Source organism: Xenopus laevis, chromosome 1L, assembly GCF_017654675.1.
Source record: "Xenopus laevis strain J_2021 chromosome 1L, Xenopus_laevis_v10.1, whole genome shotgun sequence".
Classification (NCBI taxonomy): Eukaryota; Metazoa; Chordata; class Amphibia; order Anura; family Pipidae; genus Xenopus; species Xenopus laevis.
This window is the reverse complement of record NC_054371.1, coordinates 156,312,539-156,330,959: the sequence shown is the minus strand read 5'-3', so window position 1 is coordinate 156,330,959 and position 18,421 is coordinate 156,312,539. Positions and strand designations below refer to the sequence as shown.

At 38.1% G+C, this 18,421-nt stretch overlaps 1 protein-coding gene across 4 annotated transcripts; it reads left to right on the top strand.

Annotated features, from left to right (window-relative positions):
• Nucleotides 1–13: 13 nt before the first annotated feature.
• LOC108715346 (coiled-coil domain-containing protein 157-like) lies at nt 14–17,048 on the top strand. Of its 4 annotated transcripts, none has more exons than XM_041565737.1 (11): nt 24–245; nt 1,299–1,577; nt 3,894–4,056; nt 5,473–6,055; nt 6,139–6,216; nt 8,325–8,512; nt 12,507–12,683; nt 14,355–14,517; nt 15,108–15,247; nt 16,226–16,287; nt 16,631–17,048. In XM_041565737.1, the coding sequence occupies exons 2-11, from the start codon at nt 1,330–1,332 to the stop codon at nt 16,830–16,832; spliced, it is 2,004 nt and encodes a 667-aa protein (XP_041421671.1). In that variant the 5' UTR covers nt 24–245; nt 1,299–1,329; the 3' UTR covers nt 16,833–17,048. The 4 variants fall into 4 exon arrangements, with proteins under 4 accessions (XP_018115927.1, XP_041421671.1, XP_041421678.1 ...); XM_041565744.1 differs by having other exon boundaries at nt 25–245; nt 1,490–1,577; nt 16,208–16,287; XM_041565730.1 differs by having other exon boundaries at nt 25–245; nt 16,208–16,287.
• Nucleotides 17,049–18,421: the final 1,373 nt, after the last annotated feature.

The following is an 18,421-nucleotide window of genomic DNA, read 5'->3' as shown; positions in this document are numbered from 1 at the left end:
GCATTGACGCACTGTGCGTGGTTGCCATGGAGTTGGCTTGGCTATGAGATTGTTGGGATGTGTATCTGAAATAGAGTATGGAAGCCCAGAAAGAGTTTTTCCGGCGCATCCATTTATCTTTATAGCATCGGTACCACGAAGTTTAAACAGGGGCGATAGATAGAATATTAATGCCAAGCGAGGAGTTCCAAGGCATTTGAACGACAGAGCGCCCTGCAGCTAACATACGCTGCCCCTAAAGTTAGGTAGGTGTTGTATTAGCAGCTGTAATGTGTATGCGCCCTCTCAAATAAATAACGTCAGTCTTTTTCACCGTAATGTGATGCATTTTATATTAAAACGATCAGGGAACAATGTTTTAATCTGTAGATTGTCAGCTCTTGTGCTGTCATGTGACTTCTAGGGTTCAGTCCTATTGTATTGCGCCAACCTATAGGCGAATGGAAACCATGAATGACATTGTATTCTGCTATGCAAATGTGAGCTCTTCAGTCTAGGGTTACCACGTTTTATAGAAAAAAATACCAGCCTTATCGCTTTTTTTCTCAATTTTCTATTCTATCAATAAGATAAGTATGACATCAAGGACGATTTATAACTGCCAGGTGCAACCTTGTGTCTACTGCCCTATTGGAACTGAAATCACTGCACCCACGGATACACAGTAGCATGTTTACAAAAAAATAAAATAAAACTAGATGTTTGGAAGCAAAAACATCCATTTTACCTGGAGAAAATAAATTATATTTAAATGCATGCAAAAACTCACATTTTTGGTCATACAGGGTTCTAACTACATAGTTGCAATAATGTGAAAATAATTTTTGTCTTAAAAAATGACCGTGGGGCCTATAAGAATTATGACAATTGTCCAATTTACATGTATGAAAAGATTACCCCCTGGTTTAAAGGATAAGGCAACCCCTATTCAATGGGATGAGCCGAAATGTTTAAATACCCACCTGTGAATACAATCACTAGATTTTTTTCCTCAGGCTGCAGCTGCCAGGAAAAAAAATGTATTGTTAAATTAGTTCTAGCAACCAACATTTTGCCACCCCCAGTGACATAACAAGTAATTTGTAGTTTTGCTTTTGCAAGCAGTTATGTGTGTAGTTTTGATTTATGAGATGCAGTTAACTTGTTGCAGAACATTTAGACCTATGGCACACTCATAGGTCATTGATAGTTTAACTATCTTTCACTTAGGTTGTTATTATTGTAGTGTTGGCATCTCTTTTTTTACTTTGTGTATGTATATTAATGTGAATATTTATTTATATATGAATTTTATTTAGACATTTGCTCACTTGCTTTGCGTGTTTAAAAATGACAAATCTGTTGGGAGACCGCACCTGTATGGAGAGTCTGAGAAAGGACATTACAGACTTGCAGGGTACTCTAATTGATGTGTTCTCAAGGGTTGGTGCTGTGCGATATCCCTCATGGAAATTCCCAGATAAAATGTCCTGTGATCTGGATCTGGTAGATCTTATGGAGCGCTATGACTATGTGGAGGGTGACTCGGAGTATACTCAGCTGTCACACGTGGTGTTACTGGAGCTCATCGTTGACAGGTAGGAGAATCTCATTTTAAGCTACAAAAGTTCTCTTTGTTTTGAACTACATGTAATTCAATTCCACACTCAAAAGTAAAATGATTTCTTAAAACTAGAATAATCCAGATAGCAGCTAATGAAAAGCTTGGCCATATCTTGCTAAATGATATGGAAACATATGATAAAATCTGGCTCCCATGGTTAATATACGAAAATGATACACTACTTCGTTCAGCATTGCATGTTTGAGGAGATCTATTGTAAACATGAAACTAGAAAGATTAGGACTACCTCTTCAGTGGACGATAGCTGTATAATATAATATCATTGCCATGGGGATGCGTGATTTTTTTTCATTTTATTAGATGTGGTTTGTTATATATGGAAAAATATTGTAAATGTTTCTTTTTTTCCTGTGCTTTTTTGTGTGTGTTTGTGTTGAAAATGTAATAAAAAAAATTAATAAAAATACACATATAATGTTCTAATGTCACATACTTAAAGTATTGTTGAAAGGAAAGTTCCAATACATTGAAGCCTCTGCAGCAATATTTTTTTATCTACTAATTTCTTTTACTATTCACTGCTGCAGGCAGCATTTATTTAGTGATACTTACTGATTACTGGGGTAGGGCAGCAATGAACATGCAATTGGACAAATGTTGTCAGCACCATGATATCTTGTGGTACAGCCATTTGCTTTAAAGCTCCCTCTGATAACAAGCAACAGCATTGCAAAGGCTGTCTCTCCTGCTGACCCCATATATAGAGCTGGCATCATGTAAGACTTTGAATAAAATACCTCCCAAAAATGCATAAGCAGAATAAATATTGGTAACCTTCCGTTAGAACTAGTGATTTCAGAAATGGCCTTTTTTTTTTAGTCTGTAGCCTAATATGAACTACTGTAAGCAATTTAGGAAGTGGCCTAGTGTAACAAGAAGGGGGAAAGCATGACTGAAAATTTTCCATAAAAAAATTTAGGAGGTATACGTGGATATCATATTTCTATGGAACATCTTTACAGGATGTATCATATCTAAGTGTTGATTGCTGAATATAGTGTATTTTAACAGGGTCAAAGCAACTTTATTTTTAGCATTTTTATGACTACATTTTTGTCTAAAAACTCCCAGGGCACCATAATGGGTGATACAACATGCCAAAGATGCGCACTGATTATTTTTATATTTGTTGTTTTGTGGCAAATAAATAGGACTTCAGTAATACTTAAATTAGCTCAGTTAATTTTTCACAACACATGACATTTTTATGACCGGTATTGATATTGCATGATACCTGCTTACCATATGTTTTCGTTCTTATTTATAGATAAGTAAATCTTTTCCAATTTATATAATTAATAATATACCCCCTATTGTAAAATCAATGTTCTCCCCAGGCCCTTTTTACTGGGCATATCATCTACCATTTACCCCCCACACACACACTTGCCAGATTCCTTGTGGTCCCCACTTTGTACGCCACCTGTAGGACTGCATGCTTTATTTGCAGAAGTGCAAAATCCTGCTGGCGCTGTTCTAATTGGACAGTAGAGGCAGGAGAGGCATTTATTTACATTTTTTTTTCACCTAATATTCTTATATTTTACAACATGGGGTACGTTATTTACGATAATAAACAAGTTTTAGGGCGACACAAATTATATCTCCAATTATAACCGATGACATCACTAAGCAGCATTTATAAGGATATATTTTAAAAGATATTTATGGCTCTTGTGTATTATATAGTAAATAATAAACCCTCCATTGTAAAATACAAGGATATTATAAGTCACCCAGGAGTCATATGATCATATAAAGGCATAAAGCCAAAGGCACAGCAACTCTGACTTCTAATATCCTTTTATTTTACAACAGGGCTTACATTTTTTATTATAATACACAAGTTTCAGTGAGACATGGCATCACTAAGAATCACTTTTAACCGATTAAACCATTAAGGTTTAATTAGTGAATAAAGTAACCCCTCTTGTAAAATATAAGGCTATTAAAGCTTATCAAGGAGTTCCATGACCATATAAATACACCAGGCCGAAGGTCAAGTGTTTTTATACAGGTCATGGAACTCTGAGGTGACTTCTAATATCCTAATATTTTGCAACAGGGGCTATTTTATATATTATAATACACAAGTTTCAGTGAGTCATATGACAGAAATAACATCACTAAGCTCCCATTATAACTGATGACATCACTAAGCACGTTTATAAGGATATCATTTACAGGATATGCATGGCTCTTGTGTATTACAAAGATATAATATACATGGTATTCATGGTTCTTGTGTATTATAAATTTATATTTACAGGCTTCTGCTCCTCCTTCAAAGTTTTACTACATACATTGAGTTAATAAATAGTAAAGGAGATCTCCCACCATCTCGGGCTCTTGGACCGTCAATGTCTGTTGGTCTTGCTGTTCGAAAGTACTGGAGCAATATGTTAAAACTGGGAACAGTATATCAACAAGTGGTGAGCAAATAATACATACATATTTAATTGATAAAGAATACATTAACACATAGTAAAATACAAAGTTCCATATGTGTATAGTATCTTGTTGATTCGATACAGCTTGCCAGCCTGTGGTACATCAGCAGAAGAGCAACAGAAAAGGCATTACAACTCTCTTCATTTCCTGCTGATTTAATTGTGCAGGCTGGTAGTTTGAATCAGAGGAACCATATAAAGGAAATTATACACTATATGGCCCCTTGTGCAATGTTTGTCTCTGGGATAATCAGTGAATACTGTGCAGAGTCAGGCATATATCCCCCCCCCCCAAGGATGTGGACCTTCAGCCTCGGTGTAGTTAATATTAATCACAAAAAATGTTTAGGTATGTGGTAAAGGATATAGATTTATTTAGAACGGTATTTAGAATTTATGCCATTTTGATAAGGTCCCCCCGACTAATGTAAAATCTGAGTTCTGTTGTACATATTTTCCTGCAACAAGTAAACATATTAATCCTAAAGCTAGGAATTTATTATTTCCCTTACGTCCTCAAAGCAGCAATAAGGGATTTACTTACCAAAGGTCGAATTTTAGCGTTTTGTTATATCTCGAATGAACTCAAAACTTGAATGGTTTCTAATTTAAGAAAAAACTTGAATATAAAAAACTCGAATCAGCGAGTTCGGGGTTAACAACCTGAAAATTTGAATTAATCAAGATTTTGGCAGGAAAAAGCTCGAACTGATTGTGTTTTCGGGCAAAAATCAGGCAATGGATCTTATTCAGCCTACCGCAATCTCCCCCCTGCTTTTCCATCCTGGATTTTCATGGTCTACTGCTTCCAATGAGATTGCTCTGAAGGCTACATTAATCATTCTAGTTTTGGGTTGCAGATTTCAGAATTAGCATCCAACATTACATTTTAGTTTACTGCAGCTATAAATGTAAAATTACTCATGTGGGGCCCTAGCCACCAATATTTTTAAATGGGGGGTCCTGGCCACAAATGTTTTTTTATGGGGGGCCCTGACCACCAATATCTTTTTATTTTTTATTAAAATGTGGGAACCCTAGCCACCAATAATTTTTTTGTTTTTTTACTGTGTGGTGGCAGACCTGTGGGGTGGGAAGGGTGGACCTGTAGGTGGGGCTTGCGGTGGGCGCAGCCCAGGGGGCCCAGGAAATTTTGTCATATAGGGCCCTGCGCTTTCTGATGGCGGTCCTGAGCACACATGCATTTGATTCACAGACAGAAAACAGTTTCACTAAGATTAAAGAGCCACACAAATAAATAATCAAATTCGTTTTTATGGTGATTGCCTTAGTTTGCAGTGGGTTCATGGTCTGACAAATGTCTTATTTTGAGCATATGTTCTTTGGAGTTTACACATTCATGTTTCACAATTTCTTGTTGTTTGTTTAAATATATAGAAGTCATCTGTTGACACAAGTGCAAGAGTGAGAACAACTGATACACCCAGACCCCAGTTTGGTATCTCATCCTCCAAACATGGAAGCCAGTCATGTATTGCAAACAATACTCGTACAGTGTGTTCACAGACTGTAGAATCTTCTCTGGTGCCTTGTGATACTTGTGCCATTGCTCAGAGGAGCTTATGTGAAGTCAGTAATGCTATTATTAATTTATGCACTGGGCAGAACTTACCGTGTTCTCTCTCCAAGATGAGAGACGTGCTACCTACAGGAAGAATTTTGTCTCCTACTGAGATGAGTTACTGGGCCAGTGAGGAGAGCAAAGACTTGACACGCATTGATAAACACCTGTCGGAGCTCATGCAGATAATTTGTCCTCTAAAGGATCAACTGGGAGCCACAAAGGCAGAAAATGAGAAACTGCAGAAAAGTGTGGAAAGCTGCAGAAAACAGCTTCAGGAGCAAAAAGAAGAGCAGCAGAAGCAGGCACAACAATACGAGAGGAAGCTGCAAGAAAAAAGACAGCAAAACCAAGAAACTGTGGACATGCTGGAGAAAGACAAGCAAGAGCTAAAAAGAGGCATGTTTTTAATGACATAATAATAAGTTGTGGGTATAATAATGTGCTATGGGTGCTAAAAAAAGTTTGTTCATTTCAATTAGGGTCTCTAGCCCTGGAAGAAAGAATTTCATTCTTCAAAGAGGAGCTGAAAGATCAGCATAGCACCATCAGGGATCTGGGTGAGTTCTGCTCAGGAGTAATAGAAAAGGATAAACAGGAGGTGGGTGGTATGCTTTTTAAAACCTGTAGCAGTCTAGCAGTTGATCTGTTCTAATCAAGGGCTATTAACTTATGTGTAAGAGCATGTCTGTGGGTTTCTTCTGGGTACTCAGGTGTTCTTGTACATATAACATACAGGCAGGTTAGCTTGCTTCTGATAAAATGTACTATAGTGTGTGTGACTATGATTTAGAGTGATTGACTGCAACTCATACAATTGTGGTGCATAATTTATCTAGAATATAATAGGCATACGGTGGATATCAGTGCTTTCTTATTTCCTCACAACCAAGTGTTGCTTGGAAACAACTCTCTATAGCACAGCAAGTATCTCCACAGACATTCACCATCTGAATAAATAAGGATACACTGCAGGGCACCTCTGGAAATTCTGGCACAGTTGAGGGTGATAACATATGGTGCTTTGTCGTCCATGGCAGTGGATATTTTGTACAGGAAGCAAAGTACCCCATGTGCCATCATCCTGAGCAAGTTAGGAGAATTTTCATACTACATATTTTTTTCCTATTTCTTTTATGAATTTACAAAATAAACAAAAGTGGGGCAACCCTAGTTATTAACAATTAAAATAGAATCAGAAGGGATTTGCTATGCATATATCTTTTCTCTTCATAGTAAAGGGCTGCTTTAAGATCTGATCTTGCTGCCTAGCTAATGGGTAATTTAGGATTACTCAAAACAATTATTTATCACCAGATTTATGGAAAATCTTTGTGGCTTATTGTCAGGGGCGATCCTGGCCCCTCTGCCGCCTGAGGCAGCAGCAGTTGCTGCTGCCCCCCCTCCCCCAGAAATTCGCTCTTAAAGTACCAGGAGCAGCATTTTTGCTGCCCCTGGTACCTAGTGGGGCGCTGCTGCCTGAGGCGACAGCCTCAACTCGCCTCATTGGCGGAGCACCCCTGCTTATTGTGCTTGAGTTATAGAAAGAGAAAGTATCACATGACAAATCTGTCAGCGTCTTTACTAAAACATACAACTTGCTTGTAATCTTTGATCTGATTTCTAAAAGTAAGTCTGTACTATCCTCTGATAATGATAATCTGTCAATGATTAGAGGCAGCAGTAGAGGCAAGACTGCTACATTTAGTGACTAGAAAAAATTAATTCTGTTTGATATTAATAGCTAGGCAAAATAAAAAGCAGAAGTGGCCCTGTTTCTGTACAAGTGTTTTTAGAGGAAATATGATTACTGCATCTACCTGAACTTGCAGGGATGGGTAATTTGTCCATGTGATCTTGAACTACAACTCTCAGTACCAACCCAGTGTTGGGTATTTAATGATGCTGGTAATGATGCATATTCCACATCTGTCAACCCTCTGGGTTATTACCCAGGGAACACTTTTGTTTTGTGCTCCTACCTCCTATAAAATTACTAGTAGATCAGCTTGCAGTTTTAGAGTTACCTATGCTGCCACTGTCCTACGTTTGCTGACCACAGCTTACAGTATCACTTCCTTACACTTCTCAGCTTGTTATAATTTGCTCAAAAGAGGCTAGCAGGGTGCTGGTAGTTTCATGTGACACCACTGGGGGATGTGCAAATTGAGATATATTAAACATTGAATTCTCCATTATATATTTAGCAAGAGTGCATTCATACAATATATTATTGTATATCAAGGTTTTACATTTTCTTTAAAATCTAGCACGTTCAAACAACACCCCAGGTTCAGTTTTATCAGGAGCCAATTACATTGCATGCATGTTTTTAAAGTGTGGGTGGAAACCAAAGTACCCGGATAACAGTAGTGGTTTTATATAAGGGCAATCCAGGCCCCAGTCAACTAGGGCCCCTATAATTCCAAGGGGGTGGTGGATTGGGGCAAACCTGGGGCCAAATGAATAATAAGTCTGCCCCTGGTGTAGAAAATTTATGCAGACATAGGGTGGGGGTCGCTTACACAATTCTTGCACTTAGCCCCAGATCAGAACCAAACGCAAGGCTCCTCCACCACAAGGTAGATAGGCTTACCACCAAGCTACAATGTATAAATAAGCTGTTAGTGTAAGAAGGAGACTTTTTAAATGATCTCTCCTTATCTAGAGAGAGCACGAAAAGAGCTTGTTGGTGAGATGTGTGGTATGGTGAATAAGACAGAAGTGTCACTGCTTGAGCAGAAAATGAGCGATCTAAAGAGTCACCTGGAGTCCACACTAAAGAAGCTGCAAGACTCAGAAGAAGCCATGTCCAAAGAGAGGGCACGAAGTGAGAGTTTGCAGAACCACAAAGAGGTAAGAGCTTGTGTAGGAATCATTTTTTCCTACAGAGTCAGTTTTTAAATAATATCTTTAAAGTGGATGTAACAGCCCTTATATTATATTAGTTACCTTAGTATGACCACAAAGGATCCAACAGTTAGTCAGTTGCACTGGAAAGTAGGGTTCAACATATACCAAAACACATTTTTCTTCGGCACACCACTTACTTTCTTTCCATAGGGTGCATTCAACTCCTCAGGCTACTTCCAAGCCAATTTCTCATACATGAATTACCATAGGGAGGAAGAACACCAGACACTTGGCTTTGCCTTTTAGAACATTTATTCCAGCAGAGTTGGCACAAGCTTTCGGGGTCAACCCCTTCCTCAGGTGCAATAAAAATCAAGTGAACACAGTTGCATTAAATACCTTTAACACCATGTGGGACAGTCACTAAGATTCGTTATTGCGCCAGCGTCCGCTTCGCCGCACTTCACCAGGCGTATTTTCACCAGTGCTACGCACATACACTAAAATCCGAAGGGGAAGCGTAAGGTTGCGAAGTTGTGCTAGCGTTAATTTGCCAAGCAAAGTTACGCTAGCGATGGTTAATTTGCATACGGCGCCAAATTCAAGTTACAATGGAGGTATATGTAGCAGCACTACACAAGCCTGGGAAATCTTCAAAACAGCAAATAAAATTTTTATTTTGCCCTACACTTGTGCCCACTGTATAGTAAAGGTGCCATGAGTTAGGAAATGTAGGGGGGAAGGAGGGTAGCCCCAAAAAATTTTTCGATCTTTTTCAGCCTATCACCCATAAAAAATGGGGACTTAGAAAATTTTTTAACTTTTTTTGAAGCAATCCCTTTTTTTCGCCTGGTCTGAGGTGGCGAAGGAAGTCTGGCGTAAAAGGTAGAGTTCAGAATAATTCACGCGTTAGTGAATTTGCGTAGTTACGTCCGTTGCGCAAATTCGCCAGGCGTAAGGGTGCGAAGTAACACTAGTGAATTTACGCCAGCGTCCGTTAGTGAATCGGCGAATTAACGAAAATGCGCTACACTAGCGCATTCACACTAGCGTTTCGTCGTTTAGTGAATTTGCCCCTATGTGAACTATCATGTGATACAATTTAACTCTTTAGTGCTTGATCCCATTCATCTTTATATAGTGAATCACATGAATTCCACAATTCATGAAGAAAGAAAGAATCCCTTTAGGAAAATTCATTGCCTGCAATATAACAATAAATACTATAAATAACTCAATTAAGATATTCTATTTGTCTGTCCCACATAGGTTAATCCACATGGGCATTTTATCATGTAAATGACTCCTGTACAGGTAAAATGCCCATTCAACTTTATTGGAAAGCCCTTAGAGGGGTGTGCTGTTATGTCAGCTTTCATAATACCGTTAAAGTGTGCACATTCACCACATCTAGGGGGCAGATTTACATATGGTCGAATGTAAATCCTTCGACTTCGAATATCGAAGTCGAAGGATTTACCGCAAATAATTTGATTGAACGAAAAATCATTAGATCGAACGATTAAATCCTTCGAATCGTTAGTTTCAAAGGATTTTAATCCATCGATCGAACGATTTTTCTTCGACCAAAAAATTGTTAGCAATCCTATGGGGACCTTCCCCATAGGCTAACATTGCACCTCGGTAGGTTTTAGGTGGCGAAGTAGGGGGTTGAAGTTTTTTTAAAGAGACAGTACTTCGATTATCTAATGGTCGAATATTCGAGTGATTTTTAGTTCGAATCGTTCGATTCGAAGCCGTAGTCGAAGGTCGAAGTAGCCAAAAAAACATTCAAAGTTTTTTATATTCTATTCCTTCACTCGAGCAAAGTAAATGGGCCCCCACATGCACCATTTTTTAGAGGTGCCAGCAGTCCCAAGTTTTTATCTTTTTTTAAAATTTTCTTAGTCACCGTGTGTCCTATAGATTTTCCTCTTCTATATGGAAAGTAGGGCCCAGCCTAAAGGGTACTATTTAGAGGTGAATGGTCACCTAACATTCACTACTACCATTCTCCTTGGAAATAAGCTGATGCGGCCATTTGTTTATATTTATCTGTAAGTGTTAATGAACTACAGGTGACATTGAAAAAATTCTCTCTAAGAAAGGTGCCATGGCACAAAAAACATGGTTTAGATCATTTAAGAGTACAAGTCCAATAGTTTTATATGAACTGAAAAGGGACATTAGTATTTAATATGGCTAAGGAGGGCCTAAGTGGCCTACTTGCATGACTGCCATCAGGGCTGAGGTAGAAATGAGTTTAGCAGGCTCATAGCAAGAAGGGCATCGGTTTGATTCACAAACCAAAAAGAGGTAGGGCTTGCAGGGGGAATGGGTGTAGTTTTAGCAGGTTTCTTGCTTGTCATTAAATTAAAATCTTACTTGGTCAAAATGAAAATTTTCTTCAACTTTGCAGTACAGTACAGGTTGGTCAGCCCTGAATGAAAATCATTGGTGGTTATGTCACTGACCACCTGTTCCTACCATATGTGTGGTGCAAAAGGAACAAAAGCTTTTAGGCAGGACCATTCCCTTGCCCCACATGCCTGTTTTGTTGTGGAGTATGGAAATGTTTAAAAGCCAAGTTCCTGTAGTGGGTTGGAGGAATAAGTTGGTCATGCTATAACTTTGGAACACCTGTACCTAAAGGCACCCATGGCTTTACTTGTTTTGGGGTTAAATGACCACTGTCTAATATTTAATATGTAAGTATTTATTTAGGGCTGCCCACCAGCCCTAAACACTGCAATTCCCAAGAGTCCTTAATAAAAAAAAAGTATAGTTCTGCTTACACACACAGAAAGTAGCTGTGATATAAATGCCACTCTCTTACTTCACATTTTCAGTGTATGTGGCTTTCTCTTTAAATCCCAACCCCATTTCCTGTTTTGTTGTTTTTGAAGAAGAAGCTTTTGAAAGAAGACGTGACATAACCTGTCACTTGACAGGCAAGGGGATAGCTTCAAGGAAATTATAACCAAATCAAATTCTATGTTTAATTTAATTTTAAACAGTTTATTGCTACCAAAAGAAGAGTATTGTTTGATGCAAGCTTTCTCTAACTCTGCAGAACCAGTGGCTGCGGCAAAATAATTGTCGAAATAGAAACCCAGTTTATCTGTTTAAATCTGGCTCCATGATCTTTGTCCCTGCAGCTGGAGTTGGAAACAGTAAAGGGGATATAAATGCAAAAATAAAATCCAATACAAATCTCTACACAGTCGCCGACTGCTCTACAGAGAAACAAACAATGCTGCTTGAGTTCTGCACTGCTGGGAAAAATCTATTTAGCATTTTAGCATACAAGCAACAAAATTAATAGATAAAATAGAAAAGAAAAGCAAAGAATGGTGTACAATACATTGTCATGGCATACAATATATGTATAGCAGGCAACTATATCTACATAATATAAATCACAGGGACATAACCAGTATAGGGTTGGGTCCCCATTCTGTTTAGAGTTGGTCCCTATGATCCCCTTTAATACAGTGAAATTACCTTTTCCAATAGACAATAGTAATTCAAAGCAGGAAGGTAATTATATACCAGACCTTGGTACCCGAGAATAAGTGTCGAGCTAAGTATTGGCATCCACCATCCCAGACTTAATTTAGGTCCCATTTTACAGATCTCTTCTATACATTTCTGCAGGAATGTGTTTGCTGGAAGACAAATGGAAAAACACAATCTATAGGTCTATTTTGCAAGTGCTGGGGAGTCCATTTAGAAGTCTGTAGAAATAATTCAATTATTTACTTTTAACATAACCTTCTTCTGGTGGACTCCTACAGTAGTATTACAGCTGCCAAAGAAACAGTCTATCTTTCAGTTTCAACATACTACCTTTGCAATATGAAAGTTCAGTGAAAGCTAGTGAGAGGGTATAAAAAACATTTTTATCAAACCTTATCATACCTTCTTCATGAAAATCATAAAAAATTGTATTCATGTGCTACGTGACTAACTTGCATTTTTCTTGTGTTTCACACAGTCTCTACAGATGAAGCAGAGATCTCTCCTACAGCAGTTGGACAGACTGGCTCAGGAAAATGAAGATCTGCAGGGTACTGTTTGTGAGGCTGAGGAGGAGAAAGCAAAATTAGTTGAGGAGATTGCCGAAATTGAGAGAGAAAAGAAAGTCTTAAGAAGTCAGCTGGAAGAACAGCAAGTACGTCACTGCCCAATCCAAATCTAATCCTACCTCTTGGAAGACAGGGATATTAAAATCTGTGTCTTGTTTCCTCAGCATTGATGCTAATAAAGAGGTGATATAATGTATAACGTTTCCAGGCAACAGCTATGTTAAAAATATTCATGTATTTGGAAAATTATTTCAATGTGCTGCTAGGAAAAAAGAAAAAGGTTTTTATAAATGATCAGAACTTAAGGGGCAACAAAACAAAAAAGGAAAACAATAATCTTGTTAGATCTGGCTTGCAATCCAGAATGTCTTCTGGGTCAGTATTAAACACTTTAGGAGTCATTTATGACCGCAAGTGTAGTGAGCAAAGTTCTAGCACAATAGCAGTGTTTTTTTCCCACAATGCAGTTTATTCCAGAATTATCAGCAGGTGTTGTGTCTGATGTCATTGCGGGCCATGTGTCAAAATTTAACTGAGCTCACATTTCTATGTGAATAAGACCCAATTGTGTTTTCTATATCTGGTTGGCATCATATTTGGAATAAGAGTGACGTGTGACTGCTCCTATTGATACGGTGCTGTGGGAATCCTGGAACTACTTTCTGATTGGAGGTGACTGTAGCTCCAGGTTTCCCTGCATCAATAGGTGCAGCATCTCTTAATTTGGAACAGGACGCAGAGGCAAGGCAGCAAAGGTAAAAATAGCGCATGCTGATGAAAATACCTTTAATTAATAGAGTTTTATGTGCAACTGACTGCGGAGAAATTTGCAGATCCACAACTGCGCTTGTAGTCGTAAATTACTCCTTTTATCTGAGTGACATGTTGGATTTATAGATTTAACCTCAATGCCTTGCAACACGCCCTAAACTTAGATTTCCTACTACTAACAGAGCACACTGTGCATGTGTATTACCCCAGGCATTAAGGCTGTGGGTCTATTAGACGTTTCATAAATGCTGACATTCATTGGTTTGGCATATTCACTGGTATGTCTCAAATAGAAGTAAAATGTGCTATTTTGGGTATAAAAATTAAGCTGCAGACAATTGATGATAAAGCATGGGAAAATGTATCAGTTTTTATTGTCAGATTGGGACCAAATGAGCTGTTGGATAGGGTAAGAGTGGAGTGTAAGAGTAAGATGAAGATGTATTTTCCTCGCCCTACAGCCAAAGGTCCTTCATCTTGCAAGCGATTAAACCTTTTTCTGCAATATGCAGTATATGATTATATTAATCAGCAATTAATTTTTTTAAAGGGAAGCTAAACCCATTGATGTTTAGCTGTTAGACCTCCATTACAGACCCTCATCTCATCTCTTACTTGCTGTACTCCATGGTGGCAGTTGCCAAACAGAAAATGCACAATAGGGCTACAGGTCTGTGTCCAGTGTGCATGCTTCTGGTTGGGGATTGTCAGCATTGGGCTTGGGAATGGCAGTGACAAAACTAAACATGTCTATGCCAACCCCATGGACAGGTTTGCATGCTGACAGCAGGTATGGGCGACTAGTTGATTTTTTGGCAGTGAGGGAAATGCAGTTTGAGAGGAGGCAGGGGGTTCTACAATCAAAAACCAATGGGAAGTTAGTTTCCCTTTAACCCTTGAAACCCTGAGTTAATCATCATGTGTCTGTTTGTCCACTCTCTAATATATACACCTTCTTCTCGTCTTCTTCTGTAATTCTTTTTTAGGAGGTGGTTAAGGCATTGCAGCAGGAGAAGAAGATCCTGGAGGAGTCTGCCTTGGGGGTGGACAGGCAGTTGGTAGAGCTCAAACAATCTCTTCAAGAGCAAAGGAAAAGAGAGAAATTGTTAGCATTGTATCCAGAGCTACAGCCACCTCCTGAGTTTGAAAGTAATTACTGTTTAGGCAAATGCTTTAGAAATGCATTAGTAATGATGTAACTGCAATTTATCTGCTTCCAGTTTGTTTCTGGTTTAAGTTGATATAGGCATGAAGACATTTTAAATGTCTTCCCTTTTGCCAGTAGAATCACGTCATCACCAACTCCCTCCCCACCCTACATTGTCCGGGTTTTGTCCCCATGTGTCCCACACCTGTCAAATCTGTCACCATGCTGCCATAGTGCTTGCCTCTACTGTGGTATTTTCCAAAAACTTTAACAGAGAAGCACAATCTATTTATGTTTATAGTCTGTGTCGACCCAGGGCTGGAACTGGGGGTAGACAGGAGAGGCATGTGCCTAGGACGCAATGGTGGGGGGCACTAGGCACACGCATAGTCGTCGTCTACCCCTTTTTTTACAGTGCAGAACTGTACCTGAAGCAAGGTTTTACTTCACACTCAGTTTGATCAGAAACTCTCTTGCAGTTAAACCCCTTGTACTGTATAAGGATCTCCTTATGTATATATTGCAGTGCAGTATTAATCTCCTGGGGCTAAATCTGTTCATCGGTTATTGTGACACTGTTTATTCCCTACAGGCACCGGAGATGTAACTCAAGATATGGAAAAGCAACTGCAGGCCAACAACCTTCGTATTACTATTTTAGAAGAAGAAAACTCCAGACTGAGGGCTACTCTATTCAAACTGAGGGAGAAAAGCCACCAGGAACCATTAAGGGTGAGGCAACTGCAAATATTTACAGAAAATATTTGGAAAAGTACAAACTACTCATCAGTGGGTACAGGTGCACTACCCTAGGATCACAACTAAGAAGAGTGGAGTACCAGTATTTATTTGTAATGATGGGCAAGCACTGAAGTAAAAAGAAATTAAAATGGCTTTGTTGGTGTCTGTCAGATGTTTATGCTTTTCACAAAAGAGTTCAATTACCTATTTGCCAACTAGTATATAGTCATGAACTTTTCTAATTTCCTTATATATTACTCTACAGTAAAGGTATATTATTTCACATATAATGGGAATTTGGCTGGTACAAAATCCTATATTCTCATTAAGCTAGTTTTTGCCAGGTGATTATAATGATAACAATGATCAAGTAGGAGAAAGGGAGCTAATGATATGGCTCATTTGTCATAGTTGGGATTTGATAAGAAAGCTTAGAACTGGAGTGGCCCTCAAAATTTGTATTAAAAAAGACATTTTTGATGTATATTGCAAAAACTTGTTTGCAATATAAATACACTCAGGCATAAAAACTATTCCTCAACAATACATTCCTTCATGTCTTAAGTAGCCTTTTGAACAGGGGTTATTTAAGGGCACACCCAGCACTTTTAAATTCCAGGTTGCAGCATACTATTTTGTTTGTGCGATGTGAGTGTGAGCCCACAAGCTAGCAGTGGCATAGAGGAGGATGAATCTTTTACATAACACTACGTTGTTGCCCAAATGTTTATTGAGAAGGGTTTACATTCAGATGACTCTTGTAACATGTGCCTGACTGCCCATTCCATCCCAGTATATAATATTAAATAAATGTCTTGAAAATTACAGGACTGGATTGAGAGGTCTGTTTTATTAATGATCCACTTTGAAACAAATATTAGGATCTTTTAGGAATACAGTATATTTCTTTCAGCTCCAGAGACCATGTACAATGTTTCTTTGTTTTAATAGCTTGTTCCTCAAACACAGCTTTGGAATATACCACATGCTACTGAGTCAGCAGGCCTGGAACCCCAACATGAAGTAAAAAAGTAAGTACTGACATCCGGTTCCCAAAAGCTTGTAAAATAAGTTATATCCCTCTCCATTGCACTACAGAATGGAGAAAAACATGTAGTTACGGAATAGGATTTTCTAGCTCGCATAGATCAAAATGATGTGTGTAGCTTTATGAAGGTCTGCTAGGCATATGCTTCTGTTAAAGCTGGCAACAGCATTACCTATAAGAATTATCCCTTACTTAGCTTCAGTTAATGTAATCCTTCTTTTCATCAACTCTGTCAAAATATTTTTAATTTCTCTGTTGCTGTTTTATAATTTTTTCTACTGTTATTTTAATGTATTTAAAAGCTAAGACTATTATTTGTATCACAGAGAACCGTGCCCAAAATTGAACTTAAGGGATACATCACAGTCTTCCATAGGATCTATACATGAGAGGAGAGTTTCCACAGGAGGCACACGCCAGATGCTAAATGTTTTGACATTCCCTCCAGAGAATCCGCCAATATCTGCTTTTGCACGTGCAAAACAAGTAAAGGGACGAAAATGGACTCCAAGCTCAGAACTTAACTAATGAAAACTAAAGAGATGTGCAGAAAACATCAGTTGTGTCATTTACCTAAGAAAATGCAGTGTGCAAAGTGCAAGAAAAGCCACAGTTAAGAGTTTTTTTGCACTTTGTATATTGCATTGTGCTCTTTACAAATTGCAGCAGGCTTCTGCACTCCACTATGGGATGCATTCTTGATCCCCTGGTAAAAGTATATATGTATATACATATACATATACATATACATATATATATATATATATATATATATATATATATATATATATATATATATATATATATATATATATATATATTGGCCGACTGTTAAATCAAGCTAAGAACCTAGTGCTGGTGTTTCTGTGCTTTCACTCCCCAGTAACTGGTGCAAAGTTACAATAAAGCTAATTAAATATTTATGAGTAAAACAAAAGCAAATGAGGAATAGTTTTGTTGTAATACATGTTGTCATTATATATGTCAACTGGAAAAATATGGAGAGGCTTTTCAAGGGTTGGTAAACCATTGGATAAGGAGGAGTTGTTGGGAGAGGTTTAAATTAGAATAAAAGGTAAAAACTAAGTAATCTTTATTAGAAATGACTATATAAATACATCAGTAAACCCTCAAATGCTGCTCTGTCAATAAAAACACTGCATTTCTTTAATTTTATTGTGTACACATGGGCTTCTTTAGCAAACTTTCTTCTTTTGTCTTAAACCACCAGGGTTTGGGATTGAGCTTGCTCAGTTTACTCCTCCCCTCCCTGCTGTATTCTGAGCACAGAGCTATGTCACACCAAGCTAATATGGCAGCTGCTATCCTTAACAAACAGAGAGAGCTTCTAGAGCTGTTTACTCATGTATGGTAAAGCATTATACAGAATAAATATAGAGTTCTAGCTTTCACTATTGTGGCTAATCTCGGTAGCTTTCCTTCTCCTTTAAGGTGCTGCCTAAATGGTTGTGTAAATAGCAATTTTAATGTATGTTTGAAATACCATGGCACAATTACAAAAAACAGAAGGTGTTCAAAATTATATATTTTAATAATGGTATGTACAAAAAGAAGAACTCCACTTGTTCCAATCAAATCTTCTGTTGGACAAGGAGGAAAATGCCCTCCACACCTTCCTGAGCTAATGGGCCGTCATGCTTTTTGAGCAGCCCAGTGCTTTCTCCTGAATATAGGTGAGGCTATAACAGCATAGTGCCCTTAAATGTTCTTTCCAGGGATCTGCAGAGTCTGATCCGTTAACCAGAAAACCTTCATCCAGAAAGCTTCTAATTACAGAAAGGCTATCTCCCATAGAACCCATTTTGAGCAAATAATTGAATGGAACCTTTGTGATTAAATATTGGTAACTGTATTACCCCTTGAAGGTTTAAAATGCTGTTGAATGTCCTACCACTCAGTTGAACTTGAAGAAACCACTGGTGAAATGTTTTTAAAAAATACTCTGAAAGTTCAGTTGCTTTACAATTCTCTCCACTAGATACCCTTTAACTGTAAGTTTCATGTAGATAGTTCATGACTACAAGTACAACTGAGGCAATAATATTTTTGACATCAGAATAAATAGATAATAAGTAGGTGCCTATTTCTCTGTATAG

What these genes read in the sequence shown, in the direction of transcription:
- LOC108715346 (XM_041565730.1), top strand. Translation starts at nt 1,330, where the DNA reads ATGACAAATCTGTTGGGAGACCGCACCTGTATGGAGAGTCTGAGAAAG. An exon ending in GTCAGCTGGAAGAACAGCAA is followed by an intron (nt 12,684 to 14,354) that starts GTACGTCACTGC and finishes ATTCTTTTTTAG; the next exon opens with GAGGTGGTTAAGGCATTGCA. An exon ending in GCCACCAGGAACCATTAAGG is followed by an intron (nt 15,248 to 16,207) that starts GTGAGGCAACTG and finishes TTGTTTTAATAG; the next exon opens with CTTGTTCCTCAAACACAGCT.